We start from the raw sequence: 25,805 nt of genomic DNA on the forward strand, positions 1-25,805 counted from the left end.
GGAGTTAAAGAGCAGACAACTGTTTGGAGAACTGGACAATCTGATTGACTGACTATTATGGCAGGTGGTAAAACAACTAGTTCTACCTCAAAGCTACACATTTGCTTGCGTAAAACTGTTTTGCTGCAGTTATTGTGCAAAAATTCAGGCACTAAATATACTTTATAATGGATTTTAGTGGGGATACTACAAAGAAATCATTATTTCATCCAAAATACAACGGGAGGAATTTTAAAAACAGTATTTCACTTCCTGCCCTAAGGCATCTTGTATTTCATTCCTAGAGATGACTGCATCTTGATGACAGAGTGAATATTGCTTTTAATACACATACAGACAATGTATGTATTATATGTAAAATTATGTACACATAAGCAAACATACACATACGAAATATATTTATAAGGTTATTTAGGATGAATGGCACTAAATACATTTATTAGGTTTTGGAATTTTCATTTATGAAAAAAATGAAGTAAATATGACAAATTTTCTTTTTGTACACAGAGAAAAAACATACTCTAAATCTGGAACATTTTCTTACCTCGATATCTTCTTTGTAGCAAAGATACAACTATGTAACATACATCAAATACTGTTTATTGCAGACTTCCAGCTGATTCATGTGAAAAAGGCACTATGAAAATTAATTAAACTAGATGATTAAATTTTTCTAAATGAAGTGATGATCTTTACACAAGAGAAATTATAGAACATTGTGACAAAAATCATTGTGTTTCCAAAAATAACATTTGCTGGGAAGAAAGTTTTTCCCCTTCAGAATCAATCATTTTTTTTCAAAAGATTAAATTTATAAAGAAACAAATAGCTTTTTACATACAGAAAAATTGACATTTATGATCAACACAAAAAATCTGGATTATACTCTTCTTTTAACTAGTTTTGTTACAAACAAAAATGTAAGTCTATTAAAAGAAATACTGTGAATACCTTTATGGCTAGGTCTGACCACTTCAAGCTGACTTGTGGGTTTAGTATTTTCTATTCATTTTTACTGCGTAATATCATGGTTTGTCATCAAAGTAGTAGAAATAAAATTAAAACGCAGAATATTATTTGCTTTCAACAATTTCATTAGTAATAAAACATCTTGCGGATGATACAAGAATAAGTCAGTCTACATTTCAAAGGCTTGAGCTGCTGCACTTATTCTATGCATTTCATCTTTGATTGCTGGCATCAAGAACTTTTAAATAAATTTAAACACCCTTCAGTATGACCCTGCATAGGAAGAGGAAGACCAAGCCAAAAAGAAAGAATCGTACATATATTACAGCAACAGACGGAATTCAAAATCATAAATTACTGAAGGGTTCAAGTACATTTTATTGCTGGCTCAGCTTCATTGGAATGAACCAAAAGCAACATTGTATTTATTTATCTGTAAAGAGAGTATGAAATGGTAAATTCCACAAAGGCAAACTTGTCTTTGGGAGTAACTGATTCTCAAGTGCCAACTTCACTTAACTTCCATTGTGTTTACTTTTTTAAATGGCGAGAGGCTGGCAGCAAGTACTTCTATTGACTGGCTGCCTTGTTTCTATATGGCGACAAGTTATATCTACCTACAAAATAAATCAGACATCCCCGTTCATCGCTTCCTAAAACAAAGCTTGATGGAATAATGCCAAGGACAATTAAATCAAAGGAAAAGACTCAGTGCCCACTTCCTTCATCAAAGGATTCTACTCCTGAATCTGTGGCAGTTGCACTGATTTTTTCTTGTCGTCTTCTCATAATTTCTTGCAATTCTGAACTACCACTGTTAGCCTATAAATGAAAAACAGAAAATGGGGTAAATGTGTGATACTAGTAGGTAACACTTCAACAATAGAAGGAGGAAGGTATGCAAAGTTAGGGTTTGTGTGTGAAGTCATGCATTCATATAGAAAATGCTCCATTCAACGTACCACTTGTGTGTGTGTTCAGGTGGTATTTTGGACAGGGATGGACATATTTTCTGAGTGCTGCCAGTCTGATTTTCACTACTGTTGAATATCTAGCTCTCACTGAAGCCACTGAGTGCTATTGAGTACACAAGAGTGAACTCCTGACCCCAATAAAAGTCAACAGTAAATTTCACTCTGGGTGAATTTCACCCCTTATAATAAAAGATCTCTTCCTATTTTTTTAAACGGGTTTCCGTGTTAGCAGTTTAGCACCTTGTGACTGTGGTTCACACCAATGCACGGCTTATTAAGAAAAAAAATAGTGTGAAATGTTATTTACGATTCTACTTTTAGGTTGGAAATTATTATAATTTTATTTTTCTGCATTCTGTATGGGTATCACAGTGCATGTTAACTAGATGGGAGACTTCCACATTTTATAGCACTTCAAATGTGATTAATAGATTGAAAAAGTTGGATGCGAACCCATGATTTACTTAGCTATGTAACAAAATTACCTTACAGCAAGATCTATATCTTGACCTATGCGCCTTTTGATTTTATCAGTATTTTTCTTATTTAAAGTTGGCTAAGTTATGAAGAAGGTTAACAATGCTTGAATTGGTTCCTAATGCTAGCCCCTTACTATCCTAATCAGATACATTACACGGCATTATCCACTAAGCTTTTTGGCTTTGAATTAATTGTGGTTTATTTATTCATTCATTTATTAGATGTACAGGCCACCCTCCACAGAAAAGGCTCAAGACAGGTTTGAACAAAGTAAAATTAAAAGTAGAGAACCTGGGTATTGTTTTCAAATTTAAGGGTTCCAACTTTTGTAGCCACACCAATAGTCTGATTACAGAAGGTTTGAAAGCACATATATTGAAGTTGTTCTATTCTGAGGGTAATGAGTAACATAAACCAAGAGATAATATTTTTAACTTGTGCAATACTGTACACAGCTCAAAATTTTTAAGTACTTGACAAAAAACTAAGAAATGAACACACACCATCACTGTGAATACAACACACAACTTCACTTCAATAAATAAGAAAATGGAGACCTAGAGAAATGAAAAGCCAGATTCTTAGTTGGACTACATTTTTGCAGAGCATATATTAAACAATCTGATTTTAACCTCTCTGAAGAGCCTGTCCTGTGCCCGAGATGTTGCTTGCCTAATCATTAATTGCAAAGTTATCTTTGAGCTGAGAATGACATAGTCTTGGAGCTCTGAGCAGCACTCTCTTCTCCATTGTACTCTTTTTCTGAGAACTGAGCTCCGAGGGGTTTGCTGAAGTCATCTGGTAAAGCTGTGAATAAGTGAGATCTCCCAACTGACAGCCCTTCGCTATGGGCAGAGAGCCATTCTTTTTACTTCATGTTCCTCAAGACAGACCACTATGCTTCAGAATTACTCTCTTAACACAAAGTCACTTAAGAAGGGAAGGGAAGAGAAGTGGTGCTTGCTCCTACCCTGGGTGTCTTCAAAAGGAGGCTGGATAATCACCTAGCCAGGGTCGTTTGACCCCAGGATTCTTTCCTGCCCACGGCAGGGGGTCTGCTCAGGTCCCTTTCGACCCTACCTACTATGAAATTATGAAGAAAATTAACACAACAGAAAGAAAGTTGGTACAGTGAAATACTTTTAAGAAACCATTTACCTGCTGCTATGGAATAACAGGAAATCCTAAACACTTACCTTCTCTTTCCTCCCCTGACCTCCCCTCTACCCCTGAATCTTTAATTAGACCATACTTATCTAATAGTTCCAGGAAGGCAATTACAAGTTTTGCTTTCTCTTCTGCTTTTGAATTCTAATTTAATTCAAAGACTGAATTGAGGATTTTCAGTCAGTCATCATTAAAAGAATGAACAGAAACCTCGGCAGAAGATAAAGCACAATACTTGTGTAAATTTTTGCACTTAATGTTTTGGTTTCTCCCCCCTTCCCACTTTTGGGTACAATAACTACTGAATTCCAACCACCTCAGATAAAAGTATTACTTTAATGGCTAATTGAAGAGTTGGCCATGGGGGGTGGAAATGTAATATTTAGTTTGAGAGCACAGTGGTGAGAGTGCTAGGAATGGCATGGGATCACAGAGAAGACCAGGATTAAGAAGTTTGTCGAAGAGCATGGGGAGAAACAGTCCAAAGGAACTTGGCAGGAAGCTTTACTGAAGTCATTACTATGTTGCCTTATTCTATCTCTCTACAGTACTATTTGTAGCCACATTAATTTCAAAGAGTCAGTTACTGTGATAATGTTCCAATTATTAGATATGGGATGCTGGATCTAGAGTAGATTGAATCTACTCATCTATTGTGTTTGTTAGCTCAGTCTCCATGATTAAACTTACATGCTAGTGGCTATTCATATATTTATAAAAGTACGTATTGTTCTTGAATAATCTGTAAAATAAGGGTTATGTGAGTTTAACATGTTTTAGGCAGTTTCACAGGCTTCTATTTGAATTGCTTCTATGTTGAGTAACATTATATATAGATATTACCATATTTTATTACACACAACATGCCACAGAAGATATGCAGTTTGTTTTTGAAAGGTAGAATGTAGACTAAAAATATTTTCCTTGTAGTAAGTAACTGAGTAGCAGCAGCTATAGGGCTGAGCCTGCTCACTGTTCTGCTCGCAGTGGATCACATGCAGACTCACTTCTGCTTTTGTAAAGCAAAAACATAAAGCCTAAGTGGCAGAAAGTTCTGTTACTGTATTCTCTCACTTATAATGTACACCATGATTTCCATCAGCTGGTTTTTAGAAAAAAGGCACAAGTTTTATATGAAAAAATGTGGTATTTTTTTTCCCCAAAGAGAAAAAGAGCTCATTTTTAGGTAGAAATGTCAGAAATGGTAAGTGTCATTCAATTACAATAATTTTTATTTTATCAGTTGGATTCCTTTAAGTGAGGACACACACAATTTATCTGATGCAGAACAGTTTGATATGCACAGAAAAATATAAGGTTCCTTTAGTATAATCAAGTGTTCCCAGGGGAAAAAAAAAAAAAGAGTACCTTGAAGTCTGAAAGAAGGATTTTGATTTTAAAAGTCACATGGTAAGTCAAATGCAGGCTAGATTTTAATGACTAAATCTTATAGGAGCAGATAGAAAAAATAAACAAACTTTATTTTCAAACTTCCCATATCTGTGTATTAACACTCTTCAGATAATCTTATTAAATAACCCTTGACCACTCAAAAAAGAACAGAAGCCAAAGACAAGTATAAGAAAGGCCCAGAACACAGAGGGAGAAACAACAGACATCAACAAACCAGATACCATTTGATTTTTAAATTAAGTTCTACTGAAAATAATGGCACTTACGTAGATGTTTACAACTACAGGACTACATCTGTTCACAGCAAAACACTACAGCTAATTTAACACCCTGCAGGACACTGTCATACCTTTGGCAGCAGAGACTGTTAGCAGGTCCTTTGGGGGTATTGCTTTTGTACAGGGTAGAGTTTAACTGTTATTTCCTTGACCTCCTCCCTCAAACTAGCACCTTTTAAGACACATGGGACAAACATTTGTCTAATTCTTGTTCTAAACATGTTGATCTTTTGCCATTAACATGATACATTAAAAACTGGATATTCCTACATCTTAATATGCATTGGAAATTTCACTTTGATATGAAAAATATTGCAAAAATAAATGGGTGCAGAATTCATTTAAATAGCATCTTCTGTCTCAGTTACATCTCAGGGGTTGAGATGGGGGACTTGTGTGAAATTCAAATAAAAATAGTGAATCTTTAGGCAGAGACACCAAGCCACAAAAAAGTAAGCCCTCCCACCACCCTCCCTGCTTGAAATGCCTGAAGAGACTGGATTACGCCACAGTGATAGTCTATCCATGGAAAGAAAAACCTTTTTAAAAACATTTTAACCTAGGTAAAACAACAATGCTGTCTGATCCACATTGACCTAATTGTCTAGGATTCATTATAAAAAAACCCTTAAATTGGTGTTTGAAAACAGTTCTCAATCTTCCCTGGGCATGGACAAACACACCTTAGAACTAGCTTTAAATGGGGAGAGGTTGATACAATCTAGTTATTACATTTTAATGCTTTCATACCGATACAAATTAGTTAAACTACCCCAACTTTCACCTTTAAGAGTTAAAGCTGCAGCAGTTTTACTATGCTGGTATTGTCCCAGAAATATTCAGATGTAACAGCTGCATCGTACCAGCATATACTGGTGTCCTTTGATAGTGATATAATGTTATATCAATCTATACCCTCATTCTTGGTTTTATACTTGGGCTGAGATACAAAAATAAAATAACTTAAGCCAATTAACCACAAATTTGTGGAGGATAGAGACAGCAGGAAGTAAGCAATACAGATAACCTCTTTTTCAGTTTACTCTATCAGTATTTCTAGATTATAGTCAAGAAACCTTCCCTCCCCCCCCCCATTAGATTGTTGCAACTAATCTATAAAGTAGGTGATGTTCACATATTTCCCTGTTTTAACTTGTTTTATTTTCTGCTCCTTTACTGTTTGTCCATGTATTTTCCTTCCTCACCTATAATAAAAAGGGTGGATGTACCCAGCTCTCAAGTAAACACTTCCTGGCAAAATGCTGTTTAGCTCTGTGATAATATTCCTAAAGAAGTATGGCCGCACTGAACCAAGTACAGTTAATTTTTTCTGTTACTTACATATTTAGCCATAGTTTTAGTACTACACAAGAACAGAATTCCCACAGCATTAGGAACAGCTCTTCTAGATATGCTGATTTTCAGCAAATTTAATATTCATGTCAAGTGCTAGACTGATGACAAGAATAAATTCACTAGATGGGGTAGCATCAATGCATACTTGCTTCCACCATTTCGTTTGTGTGCATCAGCCTAAAGCTGGAAGAATTACCAGATATGACAGATTTCATTCACCATCATTTCCTTATATCTTAATTTTTGCTTCATTCCTTCTAGCTAGGGGTACCTACATATATAAAGTGGCTGGATGGCTAACACGTGACCAGTATTATCAAACACACCATGCCTGCTAACCTTCCCGACTGTGAATCCTTAGTGCAATGGTGCTCAGCCTCCAGCCTGCAAGTTCATCTCTTTGTTTAATGCTGCTCCTCTGCTGCCAAATTTCTAGACCCTTGGGGAGCCCTGCAGGCTGGATGACATGATCCTGCATGTTGTATTGCACCAATGTGCAGTGGAGCTGATGCACAGGGTTACCCTGTGGCCAGATCTGGTGCCTGGGGTCAGGCCAATCTGGCACACAAGGTTGAGACTGGAAGGTTGAGCACTGTTATCCTGGTGGGTGAAACGTTCTGACAAGGGAGACTTGCAATCTATAGCATCTGTAGTTCATGAAAGGACAGACAGAGGAGAATAGAGCAGAGAACACTGAGGAGATCAGGAGGAAGATGAGAAACCCCTCTGATGTCAGTCAGAAATGCCATACTGAGTCAGGCTAGGGATCCTGTTAAGATGAGATGCCTGAGACAAAGGTAAAAGAGGACTAGTTACCAGGAAGAGGAGCCCCATTTTAACTCCTAATAGTTCAACTCTGCTGAACAATGAATATTTCATGATTACCACTTATTATTTACTGTCTCAACATAGGACTGGTAAGGGCTTTATGAACCATCAAATCTAGTCTTCCATGTTCACAGGTGAGCAATTTTATTTCAAAGTTTCATACGAATGCCTACTCTGATCCCTCGTGCATGCCCAGGTATAAAACACCTGATTAAAAAAAAAAAATACCCCTATGATATGCCAAAGGTAAAAAGTAGAAGAGTTAAGAGGGATTATTCATACCTCTAATGCAGATTTCTGTACAGTAATTTGGCTGTAGACTCTAGGTCCTTCTGGGCAAACACTCTTTAGTTCCTCTTTATTAAGGGAGAAAAGCTGAGCACCTGTCAATACTCCCAGGCTATTGACAGTCCTGAAAAAGTCGCAGAGTCAAAGAATGAGCAACACGATATTCTACATAAAGCAAAATAGGCAAAAATCTAGCAGTTGAGTAACAAAGCAGGAACCTTTTAACCTATATAATGCCAAATTAAGGTATATATTTTACATCATGAGCTACTTGAGATTGAATTGGCCAAATCAAGTAATATTTGCTAGGACTATGCGAGATGCTGAAAGTGCTGTCATCTGGTCCCAGTAAAGTAGACCTTGGGATGAGAAAAATCAGCATGCTGTAAAACTTAGCTCATTTTTGGTAAAATGTATGTCTAATATTTTAGACCAGGGTTTTATGATTTAGTAGGACAGCAGTTAGTGATCACCTTGTTGATTAAAATAAGTGTAAACATGCCTAAAAAACATAGATCATACTTTTTAATAGTTTTTTTAAAAACGTGCATCATTTTGAGAGCGTGCGTGCTCAACACTTTCAGAAAAAATCATCTCAGGTTGGACAGATAAAACTGTTGCCTATCTTTGAAATCTTAGCCCATTTTCCTTTAAATTCTGAATAACAGCTTTTTATTGCAGTTCATCCTCAAACTTACACAGGATTGAATCCCTTTGATTGTAACCATACTTTCACATCCTCAGGAGAAGAGTCATAAGTGATATTAACTATTGGTACGTTTGGTCGTGGCACGTGGAACTTCTTCTGAGCAGCACTCCGGCCAATTGTAAGTCTGTGAATAAGCTCATCCTGTACCTCTTCCATCTGAGATTTCCTACCTAGACAGAGATAGAAAAGAAAAACAATTGAACATGTTGGAGTTTATTTTTAAGAAATCTGAAGAAGTACAAGGCATTTCCCCTGCCTCTGTGGCCTCTGCCACACATTACATAGATTACGCAATTAACTGGTTCGTCATGCAATAAATTTAAACTGGCCACATATGCAAAGTAATTAACAAGCCATAAAAATATTTATCCAGCTACAGTAAGAATCAGCTAGCTACAAAGTTAGTTCTTGAAAATGCGTAAAAACTTTATAGCTGGTTTCTATCCAACTTTAATTTGAACACGTAGTGGACCCCTTAGAAACACCTTATTCTGCACCTAAAAGGTGTTCCTTAGAGCTGACTGACAGACTTTCTCCTCCACCAAGGATAAAATTCTGATAGAAATTAAAACAAACAAACAAACAAACCATAGTTACTCAAATATAAGATGAGGTTTTTCTCCCGTCAACAAGGGGAAACCCCCCCCTCATCTTACATTTGTATACAAGGAAACCTCATTAAATGCAGTACCTATCTTTGAACTGCTGGTAAAAGCAGATTGTGCTCAGTAATGGAAATCAACTATGAAGTTGATTAAATGCAGTCAACACTGAGCAAGTCTATAAAACACATAGCCCATTTTGGGCAAACGTACTGATGGAAACTTTTTTCTTTTCTTTTTTGTGTGTGGCCCTTAAACCCCACCCCCAACTGGGAGTTGCTCCCCCAGGAGAGACATGGCACTGGGCCAGGAGGTACTGCAAAACCAGGCCAGCACTGAGAGAGCAAATATCTGGCAAACATCACCAAACAGGACTCCAGACAGTTAACCCAGAATCCCCCCTTTCTCAGCCTGTTGCATATGATTAGTGTGGCCCCATCCTCCACAAGGTGAAGCTGGGCCAGGTTGCCCTATCCCTCATCTGCATGTAAATTTTTGTAGGATCTCAGGACTTATAACAAAAACACCCAGGTCCAGCCATGAGTGGGGTGGGGGGCAGCTAATTATCACATGGATCCTTTGTTGGGTGGGGAGGGTTCCTGGAGTACACACACACACACACACACACACACACACCAGTGCTGAGCTGTGGGGTCACCCAGGCTTGTAATGCTGTTGTTTTTGGTGGGGCCCAGCCCAATGAACTATATGGTAAATCCCTTTTGTCTCTGGACTAATATCATGCATAGTTCATAGGTGCTAAAAAGCTACTTAACAAGTGTGTTTATAGAGTACCTGCACTAAAACTTACAGCAGTTTCAAAAAAAAGATAAAATTCATCATTTCCAGGTCAACGAAGTCTATGGGTACTATATGCAAATTGATATAGCTATGTTTATTTCAAGGTCAGTGCTTTCAAATTTGTTCCTCATTTCCATGTTGTCAGGAAGAGCAGGGTCTGACAATAAGGACAGAGGAAGGGACTGCAGGCAGAAGAAGTTGTGGGGAGGCATAGAGCAAAGGGGCTACCTGACCTCCAGATTTATTTTCCCTGCTGTAGCAGTGGGCGATTGGCAAATTCAAGACAAATCTCTAATAATTAGATTCTATATCTGGAAAATTAAAACAAATTTATAATCTAAATTATAGATTAGACCCCTCATAGAATCTAACTATTGGGGGGTCATTTTATAGTCAAGTTAATACAGTAATTTTATTCTAAATTTTCAAGAAGGGGGAAACTGATTCTAGAATTCTGAATATTGAAACTATTTCAGTCAAAAAACAAAAGTGGGGAGCAGAGAAGTTGTATGTAGAGGAGATAGTTGTATAAAGAGGCCAGGCCATAGGGGCATGATACTGAACTACAATATTTTTAAACAAAATATTTTTAATTCTTGACGGATTGAAAAAGAGAGAAGATGGAGAAAGTGAATGCTTTTCGTAAAAACAATTTGTTGAATTGAAAGCTCATTTTTTTTGGTTGAAAATCATTTTGATGTAAAGTTTTCTATCCACTCTGTTGTTTGCTGCATTGTAGTTGCACTTGATTAGTAGTAGCACTTATGGTTATCATTTCAAGAGGTGTTTTAGAAAAGTCATTAATATCACTATCAGCTACTCACACTTAAGGTGTACAATGGTTAGCTTGTTTGGGATCGCTATTGAAACTTTACAGGGAAGGTAATGAATCTTACTAAAACAGTGGTAGATAGGGGAGGGGGAGGGCAGGCAGCTGCTATGGCTCCAGCTCCAGTGCCTGCCTGGGGTCAGGGCCAATTGCAGCTGCTGCCTGCCACCCTCCCCAGCTCTCTGCATCCTCCTCACCCCCACACTCTTTGCTCCCCCACCTGCCCCTCTCCTTCCCCCCCTTACCTTTGCTCCATGTGGGCAGACTCTATATATGCAACAGCCTAGGGCTCTCAGCACACACTCAAGCCCAGCCCTGTAGCAGTGGCACATAGCCCACAGGGCTGCTACAGGGCTGGGCTGGGACAGGACCATGCTCCATGCCTCAGGCTAGAATGGGGACACAGCCTGTCTCAAAGCAGAGGGAGAAATATGGCAAGATTTTATGTAAGAAGTGTCTTATTCAGGTATGGAACTGCCTCACTCCCTGCTCAATTTGGTTGATTAGATGGGATTTTAGTATTAAATAGCACAGAAATCAATTACAACTATATGACAGTAGAAGTCAAATATTTCACAAACAGTTGCATGAAAATATGTGATTTTTAAGATGTTACATGAAATGGACAGAATTGGGGAATATATCTCTTTCTTGCTGTTTGAAGATACTTACGATCAACAGAAAGCTGTTTGTGTCTCTGGCTATCCCGTATAATGCCACTACCACTGTCACTAGATGTGCTGCTTTGGCGACTGATAGCTCCTGGTGCTTTTGGCACAGGAACTGGAATAGGAATAGGCGCTGGTGCACAGGGAGGGACAGGAACGGGAATGGGAGCTGGTGTTGGAGGTGGCGATGGAGCAGCAGGAGTGGGATCTGATTGTTTTGGACCATACTCCGCCCTCTGTTTCTGAAGAAATGAAAACAAACAATTAGTTTTGCATACTACATCGTTCATGAGTTCACAAGGTATCTATGATTCTGACCTTCTGCAGAGAATTCCCCCCACTTCTCATGATGTTCTGCAAGTAGAGCTCTCATTTAATTCCCAAGAGCAATATTACTTATCAACAACATTTTTGTAGTTTGCCAGTCTTATTTTGACATCAGTATGGTCCATGTTGATCTGCTTCTCTCTGTCAAATTCCTTACTGTAAACTCAACTTCAGCTTAATATCAGATTACCCCAAAATTCATTTGGTTTCTTGTAGATATGAGATTTATACACAACTAATTTTTTCTTAAATTCAAAACTTCTATTATCTGGAGTTTCTGATCAGCCTCTAAGACATTTGAAAATCTGGACTTTATCAGAATAAAGCACATATACTAAGCATGTTAAACAAGCAAGCAAACAAAAATCTAAGACCCCCCACTAAGCCTCAAGAACTCTTGCCTTCGAATGTCACTGAACCGGCTCTTTGCAGATGACTATAATAGGCCAAACCTAAGCTCATAGATCTTAAAGCTGAAAAGGATTGTTACAGTAATCATATCTGTCCTGCTAAAGAAAAACAGCCAAAAGATTTTGCCCAATGATTCCTGAATTAGGCTCAATCACTTTGATTAGCATCTATTTATTTTGGAAAGATATCTAATAATTCCCAAATTTGGAAGAAGTCTGGGTTCAGAGCTGAACTCTGCGGCTCAGATCAGCCTCCTTAAAACAAGTCTAAATACAGAATGGTATGCAATGTGCACATTTGTTTTAATTGAGGGAACAGTCAGATGGACTATGTACCATAATGTAAAATGGGGCAGGGCTTTCCACCAAGCACGTAAGTTGCTCTGTGGTAATGGCCTGGGTACATATATTGTCACCCTATAAATAGAAGATAATCCACAGTAACATAACCCTCAGTGAAAGAGCTAAACTATGGTGATTTAATTTTCATCTACTGCCAAGTAGGAGCATGCCTATGGGCCACTTATCTGTAGGTGCCATCTTATCTGTAGTATCAAAACAAGTGAGTTGATTTTCCAGGCTTCACTTTTCCTTCCTGAAATACCCACATCTGTTCCCTCAGGGGCATGGCACTTATGACAAATAGGAAAGTACTTGTGGAAGCCATATGTTACTATATTAGCAACACATCATTGCCTTAACAAGTCAACCTCTCATTAATCTTAAGCAACTTCCCCACATGCAAATCTCAAATTTGAAAGATTTAACCACAAAATATACCCAACCAGGTGCTTAGCCAGTGTAAACTGGCCTGGCTCTGGCAGAGCCACACTGATTTACAACCTGTCCTACAGGTTTCAGGGCAAAGTATAAATTGAAAAAATGCTTTTTGTGGGGAGAGAAGGAAGCTGTTTTTCAGTATTTATAATGACCAGTTATGAAAATAACAAATCTTTCTAAATATGATCCCCCTAAAAAAACGTTTGGTAGTTTAGTACTTTGTCTCACAATTATTTTTTGTGCAGGACATGCAATCTATTATGAGGAGGTTATTGGCATTCATTGACATGTAATTCTCATGCTTGATATTTTCTGTGGTATATTTTCTGTGGCAATTCTTACTTTCAAATATGTAATAAAAAAAGCAGAAACTGAGTATTAAATAAAACAAGCAGAATAATGTGCATCCTACAAAGCTGCTGGGAGCAAAGTGGCGAATTAATACATCTTCAGTCAAGTTAGTCAATGTAAGTGGTTCATAAATATCAGAGTAAAACGTTTTTAATTAAATAATTAAATCAAGCTCACTGACTCAAAAATGCTAAATTGCTATGCCCATTTTATTTTCACATGGCACAAGGAAAAACATTGCTGCTTTGATGATGTTCATTAAAAAGCAAATATTGCCTGTGTGTCATTACCACAGTCAATTCTTTCATCTCAGTGTAAAGATAGCTAAATACTATCAGCAGCTCTTATGTCAACACTGGATAACTTAACCATTAAATGGGCTATGCTAGAAGCACAAGGCCCACAAAAAGATGTACTATCAGTCTGATATTTGGAAAGAACTAAAACATCACATGGAAAATAATTCATGTTCTGCATTTTGAGATAGCACCAGGCAGAAACATGCTACAACATGCATGTGGCTGTGCATTATAATGCCTTCCAATTTTGTTTAAACTCAAAATATTTTGGAGTTCTGCACATTCCCTAGGTCATCGTCATTATGAAAGGAACTAATACAGCATCTTGGAAACTGCAGCCCAAAAGATTCAGCCTACAAAAAGACACTTTAGTAAGTCAATGTCAGATAATAGCAATTTATGTTACCTCTGCAAGCTCTCCCAGTAATTGCTGTGAGGAAAATGGAGTAAATCACATCAAATGAAAATGTTAATATGCTGTCAAAATGTCAACCACATCAGAAATTTAAAAAACAAACACAACCCTTTGATGACATCAGTTGCCTATGGGGATATCATATTAGTATTACTATAGGGGTATAGATATGCCAGTAAATTTCCTCCATACAGGCAAGCCTTAAGGTGTATCAGTATAAAACGTATTCACAACAGGAGGTGTACCACTTTAACTTTACTGGGTTCAAACCAATATAATATAAGCAGTAACAAAACCTGTGTGTAGAGCAGCCCTGTGATGCGTTTCCCTGGGCACCAACACAATCCAAATTACATAACAGTAACTAGGTCAGGCTGTCAAAGATAACCAGCAGCAGTGGGATGGCACCAGCTGTTTCTTGAACAGTGGCATAGGGCACAGAATGGTGAAAGGAAATGCCATGATGCCAAAAGAAGTAGCTAAGGAGAATCAGTGCAAATCATGAACTGGAAGCAGAAAAAAAAAAACTTTCAAAGCAGAAGCCCTATTTTGTACAAGCCTAATATATTAAACTACAAGCAAATCAACTGTACTACTGGAACACAAAATCTTTAAGGCTGTACACAGAGAAAAGAGCCAAGAACAAAAGTAGGAAAGGCAAAGGCAAGTGCAAAATGGATGTCAGCACACACTACTCTGTTAGGGCAGTTACAAGAAAAAACCCTCAAAGTAGCATTTTGTTTTAGAGACAGATTATTTGCAATAACAGTCTTGTTCTCACACACGGCATTCTGCTTCAATCGATCGGCTAATGCTTCACAGAGCCGACTTTGTTGTTCAGATGCATCCATGTGTGAAGAATAGAAGGTGTGTGTCTATGTGTAAACACATATACATACCCCCACACACATACACACATGCATGCTTACACAAGCGCACTTTGGGCCCCCACAGATTACTAACTACTTTTGAAACGATAGACAGCAATCCTTTTCACGCTACCAAGCAGCACCACATAACAAATAGGCAGAATATGAAAACTGTAAACAGCTGGATCTGGAAGGAAATCTAGACAACTTAATTAACCAAACAAACTAGCCAGGATTGTCAGGATTAATTCCTCATTTCTCACAAAAAAGTACCAAATGGGAATTTTGACCATCATCAGCGACCAACGTGTTTTGACATATAGACAACGACAATTCCATTAGCCAAATGCCCACAAATAATAATTCAGGACTGGAGCAGTACAGAGTCGGATGGACATATAGTACCTTCTCAAGCACTAAGAGTCTTTTGGATGACAATTTTAGTGCTAATTATGAAAAGGTAAATGGATTCTGGTTTCCGGATAAAAATGACGACAACTCTTTGGCAACCATGAAATGGGCACCTGGCAAAAGGTGTAGCTTCACTACAAGTATACTTCATAATCAGCAGTTCATACCAGCTGGCAGTAGATGAGAACATTGTTATCTAGAGCATCCAGAAGACACATTAATTTTGGACACAAACTCTCAGTGGAAAGGGCAAGTCACATCTCCAAGAGAGATTTTAAGCGTGGGGCTTAACAAAAAGATTTGAATGAGATGCTCCCTCGGAGATTCCAAGGGATAGACAAGACATGCACCCTCCTCCCCCTGGTGGTAAATGGAATTCTATCTTGCTGCTTACATGCCATCACAAAAAGGCCGCACATCTTTGTTGTTACAGTTCTCAGAATGACTGGTAAGAGTTTGAAACAATTTGTGTTAGGAGGTCATCAAGGTAATTTTAAAATCAGGCAAACTTTTTAGAGGCTTCAAGTCAATTGGACACAACTCCTATTTTCACAAATGACTTGCATACTTATAGGAGTGTAGGTTTTAGCCATGCTGGTCTAAGGACATAGGCAGACAAGGTTCTTTGGGTGAATCTGATATCTTTTATTAGACCAACTTAAATAGTTGGAAAACAATTATTAAGCAAGCTTTTGGGTTCAACAACCCTTCGTCAGGCTAAGGAAGTTTCAGCAGTTGGTGTGTGCTCTTCCTGGATGGAATGAAAAGTAAAGAAGCCAGAGGCTGGGCTGGTATGCATACAAGACAGGTAGTCAGTGAAAATGTAGATTGAGGAGTCGATGGGTGAGAGACAGGCTGGGGGGGGGGGGGGGGAAGACAGAGGAGGGGGATGAAAGTGGAGAGATACCTGGGGAGTCAGATGTCAGGCAGGTTATAATGTGTCATACATCCACTGTCTATATTTAGTCCATGATTTTTAGTATCCAGCAGGTTGATGAAATGGAGCTCATAGGCTCGTCTCTGGGAAGTGCTGTGTAAGTTTCCCTTGAGGATCAGGACTGAGAGATTGGAGAGAGAGTGGCCTGCCTGTGAGAAATGTGCCCCCACCGGTAATTGAGTGTTTCTGTCTTTGATGGATTTCCGGTGTGCATTCATTCTGGTGCGCAGTTGTTGTTTGGTCTCTCCTATGTATTTTCCATCAGGGCATTTGGTGCATTGGATGAGGTATATTACATTTCTGGAGGTGCAGCTGTAAGATCCTGGGATGCTGATGGCTCTGTTGTGGGGTGTAGTAATAGTGGGGGTGGTGGAGATGTGTTGGCAGGTTTTGCATTTCTTGTCATGGCACGGTCTGGATCCTTTTGGTGTGTTCTGGGCTTGAGGAAGTTTGCTTCTGGTGATGAGGTTAGCGAGGTTCGGTGCTTATTTGAAGGCTAGGATGGGTGGCTCTGGGAAGATCTTTTTAAGAATAGGGTTTCTTTCTAGTATGGGTTGCAATTGTTTGAGGATTTTCTGTACAGGTTCAAGGGACGGGTGATACGTCATACCCAGCGGTGTACGATTTGTGGGGGTTTTCTTCTGTACTGCAGCAGTTCTTTATGTGGTATCCGGGTAGCTCTTTCAAACGTGCGATTTATCTCTCTGGAGGAGTGTCCTTGCTGGGTGAAAGCCTTTTTAAGATTGGTAAGGTGGCAATCCCGGGTGTTCTCTTCAGTGCAAATGCGGTGGTATCTGAGGGCTTGGCTATATATCACAGCTTTTTTGGTGTGTTTAGGGTGATTGCTGGTTCTGTGCAGATATGTCTGTGGGTTTCTTGCATAATGTGGTCTGTATTTTATCATTCTGGATACTGATCATCATGTCTAAAAAGGAGATGTTGGTGCTGGAGTATTAGAGAAAGTTGGATGGAGGGATGGTGATTGTTGAATTTCTGATGGAACTCAATCAGAGATTGTAGGTTTTCAGTCCAAATGATGAAGATGTCATCGATATATCTTAAGTATAGCAAGGGTCTGATGGTGCAGTTCTTGAGGAAGTCTTCTTCCAGGTGGCTCATAAAAAGGTTGGCATACTGTGGGGCCATTTTGGTGCCCATAGCTGTTCCCATCATCTGGAGGAAGTGTTGATTATTAAAAGTGAAATTGTTGTGTGTGAGGATGAAATGTATACGGTCAGTAATATCTTTGGGTCTGTATTCTGACTTGTAATCTTGTTCCTGTAGATATGTAAGGCAGGCTTGGATGCCATCCTGGTGTGGGATGTTGGTTGGTTCACTGACTACCTGTCTTGTATGCATACCAGACCAGCCTCTGGCTTCTCTTCTTTTCATTCCATCCAGGAAGAGCACACACCAACTGCTGAAACTTCCTTAGCCTGATAAAGGGTTTTTGAACCCGAAAGCTTGCTTAATAAGTGTTTTCCAACTATTTAAGTTGGTTTAATAAAACATATCAGATTCACCCAAAGAACCCTGTTTGCATACTTATGTACTTTAAGACCAACTGACTGCCAGGAATCCAATTGAGGATTCTGCCTCTAAACGTCTGAAAACCTGTTAAAATGGATCTTTGGCCCTTTTGAAAGTGTTACACCGTCTCAGCTCCTCAGCTGAAAAGCAGGCATACTATTACTCTACCTCACTCAGATATATGGAGGATAAATTCTTCTTTATCTATCAGGACACACCTTTGTCTTCTTTCACATCTCAGTTTTGCTTTAAAAATATCGAAACAAATACAAACTAATGTATGCATAGTGTACATTTCCACTAGAACTCTTCATATGAAGAAAGGGGAAATAATTAGCTTGCATGATGAGCTATTAATATTCATAATGTATGATAGCAATCAAAAAACCTTCACAGCTCCAAAACAAAGGCAGGTTAAAAAGTTAAGACCATGGGAAACTTAGACAACAGGCTATTATTAGCATTTAACCAAAAATTGAGATCAATAGACCCAGATAAAGCTATAAAGAAAAAATGCTTTTATTTTAAGCCTGTTTACTGGGGCTGATTTCACTGTAATTTCCAATGAGAAAAGAATTCCAGAGCCTTAGAGTTGCACTAATAGAGTGGATGGTGTGTCTTTTGCTGCAGCTACCACCTTTAACAGCAAAAGGACTCAATCCAAGGTGACAACCTAGGGTACAGGTGCCTTATCTGTACAGCTGGCCCACAAAGGGAGGGCTTCGGCAGCATTCTGCTTGGTTTGCATTGCACTGTGGCTGGGTGGCAGAGAAAAGTGATGGTGGCAGCAGCCATGTCCTAGTGCAAGCCTGACTTAGAACTCAGCTGGGTCATTCCAGCATGCCGCCATCAAACACTGCCAACTCCTGATCTAGAGCCCACCCCATTAAATGGTTTAAGAGTTGAAACCAAAAGCTAATCCAGTCTGTATACTCAGAAGGGTTACAAGTGGAGAGAACGCAGCAGAAAGTAGGCTGAGTATTCTCTGCCCGCCCTGAAAAAAAGTATGCAAGCACAATGATTAATGCAATAGCTTCTCAGCTCTCAAGGAGAGGGCTTAAGGCTAGAGAATAGTCCGGAGAGCAAGGAATTTGACCATTTTCAGCATTTATTTTAACTCTTCAGCAACAGGAAGTGATTTTTTTTTCTTTCTAGTCACCTCTGCAGTGCAGTCCTTATACTTGAAAAGAAATATTTTGGTTGAATGGACAAATAAACAACATCATAACAACAGACCATAGCTTTTTTATAATTGGCAGAATGCCCTGAAGAGAACCCTAAACTTTAGTGCTGAAAAAGAACTATTATTTGAAAGCCTGGAGGAGTCTACACAGCACTTGTGTGCACTTGTGGTTGTACTATGGCCACTGCGAACTCCACTTATGGTCAGATTTTAGAAAAGCAGGCTATGGTGCTAACCTGGGGTTTAGTTCCAGTGTTTCCATTTTAGTTTTCTAAAATGGTGGCAGCAGAATTTTCCTACCTTATAAGGTTTTTACAAAAATTAATGCATTAAAGATTTGTTAAATCTATCTATCTCTCTGTCACGTATGTGCGTACATGTGCGCGTACGTATGTACGTGCACACGTGCGTGCGTGCGCCACCACCTCATTTAGGGCCCACCCCATAAAACAGTGTCTTAATGGCCAGACACTAAGGCTATCATAAAACCCAAGGCAGATAGATAAATAGGTTCAGGAGCACTAGAATTATAGTATTAACCAAGAAGTAAAATATGACAATTTTTGGTGAAGACTTTCCCCATCTACACAGTATTCATAATATACCATTGACAATACAGTGAATCTCATGGGAGATTTTGTCCTAATGTTATTAATTATGGTACTTCTAAGTTGAATTTGCTTCAGAACATGAACATGGGAACTATGTCATTCAGACTTTATTCTAACACGATCAAAGTTAACAAGAAATGGGCAAAGTACAGACTACATCTGCCTGGGAAAAAATAGTTTCTGCATTATTTTCTATTTGGCTTTACTGCTAGGGAAATAAATAATTTGGGTGAAGACGAGAAAATTTCACTTTTAAAATACCATAAGGCAAGTAGTGCATGCCACACATAGGAATGTCTCTGCTAGGCTGAATACTGGCAAGGAGAGGAAAGTACTATGCCAGGGGTCAACAACTCCCCGCATGCGTGCTGAGCATGGCATGCGAGGCCATTTTGCTCGGCACACCACCACCAGCCTGGGCTCTAGGCAGCTGCTGCCAGCCACAGAGCCCAGGCTGCTCTCAGCAGGCAACTGGGAGGCTGCAAGCCCTGTTGGAAGCAGATTGGGCTCCGTGGGCCAGGTTGCAAACAGCTGCTCTGGGCTCTGGCATGTGAGCACTCCAGCACCTTCCAAGGTAGACATTGTGGGTTTTTTTGGCACTCTGGCCAAAAAACGTTGCCTACCCCTGTACTACACTGTCATTAGAAGGTCATTCTCTTTCACTAATTTCCAGGGTTCTGAGAGAAGTGCTTTGTAAAAAAAGTAAAAAGCACATATTCTATTCTTTTCTGTTTCTTTATTCTAAGGAAAAAGCCTCCAAAACCTGTGGCCTTATTTAGCAAATGACTTTAACATGTTCTATTTTTAAAAAAAAACATACCACTATAATATACCAAATAGTTTTTGGTAAATAGTGCCAGACAAACATGAGCTACATGCAGCTAGGAAAGAAAACCCAGATCATTAAAACCACTCCAGACACATGCTTAACACCACACAGAGGTAAAAAGCAGAATTTATTTAGAGAAAGAGCTGAAATGTTACTTGAAAACAGCTAGTAATATGCAAACCTTATTCAGGGCAGTGTCTACAACTCCAGAGCTGCTCAAGGAAAAGGTTTAAAAGGACATTCGATGTGCCCCCAAATTGAAGAGTAAAGTCTCAGTCTTTTGGAAGCTTATCCAATCTACTACATCAGAACTTGATGGGTCTTTGGAACTGGGGCTGGACATATTAGCAAGACTAGTTTCTTAAGGGCTTTTAGGCTATAAATGACATGAAAGGTGCATCTTTCATCTTATTTGCATATACAGTGCCTGGCAATCATATGCGATCCAGCTGTCTCTGCAATACGAGTACTTAATTAAAGCAGACGGGCATTTCAACTCCTGACTGGAAACCAGAAATGTAAGAGCATAAGAGAGTGAATAATAGAAAACAAGATTAATCAGAGAAAAAATTATTTGAGGTTTCTGTTGCTTTTGGATGATGGTTCAAGCATACATTCTGAAATTCCACTTCACCCAAACTGCCCCGCCCATCTCTAGAAGCAACATGGCACAAGAGAAAACAAGAAACAAAACACACTCTTAGAAGACAGGTATACATAAGCCTTTGGCCTCCTATGACGGTATTAAAATATACTTATGTTCTGATCCTAAACATCTTTATCCACCTGAACATCATACCTGGACAAAAAGGACCCTTATATTTTGCAACTGCAGGATAGGCTCTTTAACTGTGCTCTGGGCACGTAATCAGTGGATAAAATACTTTGTTTCCAAACAGTATTCCATAAAAAAAAAAAAAGAAGGCAGGCCAAAAACTTAGATTTTTTTGTCAGTGTACTAAGGCTGTGATTAAGAAAGTTTTTCCATGAACTCAAATAGCAAACACATAAATCTATTGAAGCCACAATACCATACAGAGGTTTCTACACCTATGTATTTACAAACTTAAAAAATGTGAGATAGTAGAGACTAATATATATCTTCACACAGACAAAAACACAGAAAGAACAGAAACTAAAGGAGAAACTAAAGTTCACTGTCCTAGAGGAAATTAAATTAACCATACCTTAAATAATTCAAACTCCTTCTTTGGCATCAACAGCTATCAATACATGATGGGTATTTATGATTAAAATAAATGCACAGCTTATATTAGGCTGCAATCATGCCAATTCTACCAAGCAAACAAGCAGAACAGAACCCTCAGAAAAAAGATTGTGACATATGATCAATTCTGCAGTTTTCATTATTTCAGACTCGGCAACACAGAAACTAAATTCAACTCCTTCAGAACAAAAGAAATCTTTTGAAGTTACACTAGAGTTAAGAGACTGTTTTATATCCCTGAACCATTCTTTCTTCCTCCAGCATTAAAAATACAATTTAAGTCTGAACAATGACAAATACCTGTATAGTGTGAGTATATGCAGGTTCAGAACGTCCCAAACCAGGTTCCTGAGATCTCAATAGGTCCAAGATATTGTTTGGCACAAACCCTGAAGCACCACTTTTATTTTGAACTTTCCACCACTGTTTTCTGTCATCCAGGATCTGCAATCATTTAATTAATTTAATTAAAATGCTGAATGATGCATAGTTTCATAGTTGGTAGGGTTGGAAGGGGCCTGAGCGGATCATCTAGTCCGCAGGAAAGAATGCTGGGCTCAACCAACCCTGGCAAGGTGTCTATCTAGCCTCCTTTTGAAGACCCCAGGGTAGGAGTGAATACCACTTCCCTTGGAAGTTGGTTCCAGATCCTAGCCGCCCTGACTGGATGCAGGTATCTTGTGGTTATTTTTTGGCTTGTATTGTACAGGTTGCAGCAATACCCCATCATCCCCAGGTCCCCATCCACCAGCTTTCAGTTTTCAGTTCAGTTTAGCTCCTTCACTCCCTTCCCATCTTAAGTGCACTCTATATAATTTTTTATTTGACTGATTATATTTTCTGGACTGAAGGCACAAACATGTTATTGCCATTACAAGCATACAGAGACCTCAGTGTGCACAGTAAAACCTATTAAAAAAATATCACCCTATTTTTCCTCTAATTAGTAGAATGGAAAGAAGCTGCTGGCTGTCATTAAATATCCCTTGTTAAGTAGTGCATGTACTTGCTTAGTAACTGTATAGTGAAACAGGCTATCAAAAGATATTCTACAATTAAAACTGAATGGGGGAAGTATACTTTTAATAATATTTGCTGCTTTCTTCCACACACTTCTCATGGTTGGTGTCCTTCTGACCCATATTGAAGACTTTTCCGTCACCTTGTAATTTTATTTGGCTCAGTGGTGATTTTATTTATGGAATATGGAGGGCTGGGATTATTCACAACCAGTTCGGGAACTTGTCCTAGGTCGCTTCTTAAGTTATGCTTAACTATATTATCCCTTCATGTTCAATTCATATGAAAGAATTATTTTAATCCCCCCCTGGTGGCAACAGAAAAGGCCCCTCTGAGTACAGAAATTCAGTGCTTCCAATACAGTCAGTCAATAGCTAAATGCTTTAGAAACACTGTAATTGATTATAGTGCCCAGCCAGAGTTTTTACTAATGTCTCTAAGGGACTATTGCAGCACATCTCCATCATCATCATAATTAATTTTTATGTGAAGTACTGTTTAGAGATTTCAGTCAAGGGCTTGTGTGTGTGTTTGTGTATATGTATAACACTTTTAAAATAATATGTAAGCACCTACCACCTCTTTTTGTCTCTCAATAGTGGACAAGATCTGAGAGGGATGAAAAATAGGAGTCTCATGGTTTTACAGATAAGTTTAAAGTTCCACATTTGCTGGGGACACCTCACACATATGGACTAAAACTGAAACTGCATATATGAATGCTAACTGATGGCCAAAAGACAAACTAAGAAAAAAATCATGACAATTTCTGAAGGTACAACAGTTAGGAAGACCACACTGCCTGCTGAAGAGAGAACTGGATGGGTAGTCAAGAGGCTCAGGTTCCAACTCTGATAAAGGACCCCGTAAAACATGACCTTAGACATTTCATCTTTATATTGTCCCAACCCTTCCTTCATCCTTCTTGTCTTTTTAGAGACTGCAAATTCTTCAGCACAGGGGCTCTTTCACTGGTTGTGGGTACAGTACAGACACTGACAGGGTCTTAAGCACTTCTGTTGTACACCTACTAATTACAAACTAGTGTTGAAGAAGGCTATGTGATCCCATCAAATTATTAATGACCAGTCAACCTAATCAATGCAAAATCTCTAAAAACAGAACTTAAACTTTCATATTTAAGCTTAAGAAATTGCTGGTATAAAGAAATTTGGACCAGTTATTATCCCAAGCCCCTACAGAGCCCACAGAGAGGACACTATCCATTCTGAGACGTGTCTGATATTTCTGATTTTTGTTTAATACATTACCTCTAAGATATCATCCTTCAAGACAGAAAGCTCACTGTTGTTTCTTGCCACAAAATCATATTTGCATTTGGCATATTTCTTGTGTTGCACTTTGCTGTGTGCTTCATAATTTCTATAAAGCAAATATGACAAACTGTTATTCAGCTAGACTTCCAAGATGATCAATAAATACGAACATATCATTAACCTGTATCCTTAAATCTATTCCTGGACATTTCACTAGCAAAAGATTTGTCAATGCAGAATATTACAGCATTACAGAGCCATCAAAAGACAAAGGGGAAGGACAGGTGTTCATCTGTAGTGCTACAAAGTAGGGTTGGCAAGCCAGTCAACTGACTAGTCAAAAAAAGTTCAATTGACTACCTATTATTTGATAGCAAACAAAAATGTTAAATATTCCACGAAGCCAAGAATGTCCTTGTGTAGGTGGCAGGTGACCTTTTTACAAGGGAGCTGGGGGATGGTGCTGTGAGGTTGGGGGTGGGGGTTCAATCCACCAGCCCCCCACTTCAGCTCAGCAAACCCCAGCCAGAAGCTCCATCCCCTCCCTTCCTGCAGGCAGCACCAGGGGCGGTGCGGGGCTGAGTTTCATCAGTGAATTGTTCATCAGTGAACAATTGTTCACTTTCATAAAAGTGAACAACTGGCCACTTTTAAAGCACTCTGCAGCTGTGTTTTCAGGGGGCCAATTGTGACAAATGTTACTTCTCTCAGTGCCCTACCTGTCCCTTTGAGAACCCAATCACTGGCAGGCTGCCATTTCCCCTGCCAGGGAAGAGGGCAAGCTGTTAATGAACTACTGGCAGAGTCCACACCTGCCTGACTCTACCGATCAGCCCCGGAAACCCTGTGGCCAGCCAACTGGTGGAACCAGGCAAGGACACAGCCACTGTGGGTGGCCGAGCTCAAGCTCTGCTGCCTGTGCTAGCCATGGCACAGCAGGAGGATCCCAAAGCTCACCACCATCAAGGAGCCAGTCACTCCCCCTCCCCCCCTGGCAGGAAAGAACAGTAGAAGATTGTGGGATGCAGGAGGTTCTGGATCACTAGGTGTAACTATGCAGGTATTATGCATAATGCTATGAAGCAGAGAAGTTCCTCTCGGAAAGCACTACTATTTAGTACCACTTTCAGCATCCTTGTAGTACTACAAACAGCTTGAACAGCTGTATGCTCATTTTTTTCTAGTGTTACAAGGGTATATTTAACACAAGTATAATGCCTGTCCATAACCAAAAGGCATTCTTTAATATGGACCTCAAGAGGGGATAAAATATATTAGCTTATAATTTGCAGTACACGCTGTAATAATTAGTGGATACCATTATATTTCTGTAAACCAATATATGCATCAAATTTATTTCTGTGTTCCTGTAAAGAACTATATTAGATTTAACAAATCTTGAGTACTAAAATACACTGATATATTGGGACAGTAGCATAACAAGGTAGGGGTGACTGGGACACCAGCCCTGGGGCTGGACCTGGAGAAGGGTGTTAAAAATACAGCGTGTCGCTGCCACTTCGGGTGCATCCAGTTATCCAATGCATCTCTGTATTAGGATCAGGTTTTTAATGATTCGTAAAGTCTCTTGTGTGTTCAAAATAAGCTTGCACTGCTTATAGGGTGCATCAATTCATTTAAATCACTCACTGAATAATTTTGAGAGTTTAAAAAAAAAAAAATCAAACAATTTTTACTTATCTACCATAGGTAAGTATACTTAATAAGTTACAAAGCATAATATGCCCTAGTAATCCAACCACTAACCTAAATGAGAATGAAAAATTATTTTGGTAATTTAAAGACAAGGTTAATCTAAAACATGGTGAGATAAAGAACACTAAGTGCAGCTCTTCTTTTCTGTAAGGAAAGATCTGTTCAGATTCCCTTTGGATATAGAGCTACTATGTTCTTACAGAAGCCCAGATGAGCTTCTGAAAGAAAGAAAAGCATTATCTACCTAAAA

General features: G+C 38.9%; 1 protein-coding gene across 7 annotated transcripts in view; it reads right to left on the reverse strand.

Annotated features, from left to right (window-relative positions):
• Nucleotides 1-301: 301 nt before the first annotated feature.
• EPS8 (epidermal growth factor receptor pathway substrate 8) overlaps nt 302-25,805 on the reverse strand; it is a 195,370-nt gene continuing 169,866 nt past the window's right edge. For all 7 annotated transcript variants that reach the window (XM_059726544.1, XM_059726541.1, XM_059726542.1 and 4 more), the window contains 6 exons: nt 23,834-23,945; nt 21,843-21,986; nt 11,367-11,604; nt 8,452-8,632; nt 7,748-7,877; nt 302-1,791 (listed from right to left, as the gene is read on the reverse strand). In XM_059726544.1, the coding sequence (XP_059582527.1) occupies nt 1,678-1,791; nt 7,748-7,877; nt 8,452-8,632; nt 11,367-11,604; nt 21,843-21,986; nt 23,834-23,945 (919 nt within the window). In that variant the 3' untranslated portion in view covers nt 302-1,677. The remainder of the gene's footprint in view (nt 1,792-7,747; nt 7,878-8,451; nt 8,633-11,366; nt 11,605-21,842; nt 21,987-23,833; nt 23,946-25,805) is intronic.

This window comes from Alligator mississippiensis, chromosome 4 (genome assembly GCF_030867095.1).
Source record: "Alligator mississippiensis isolate rAllMis1 chromosome 4, rAllMis1, whole genome shotgun sequence".
In the NCBI taxonomy this organism is placed as follows: Eukaryota; Metazoa; Chordata; order Crocodylia; family Alligatoridae; genus Alligator; species Alligator mississippiensis.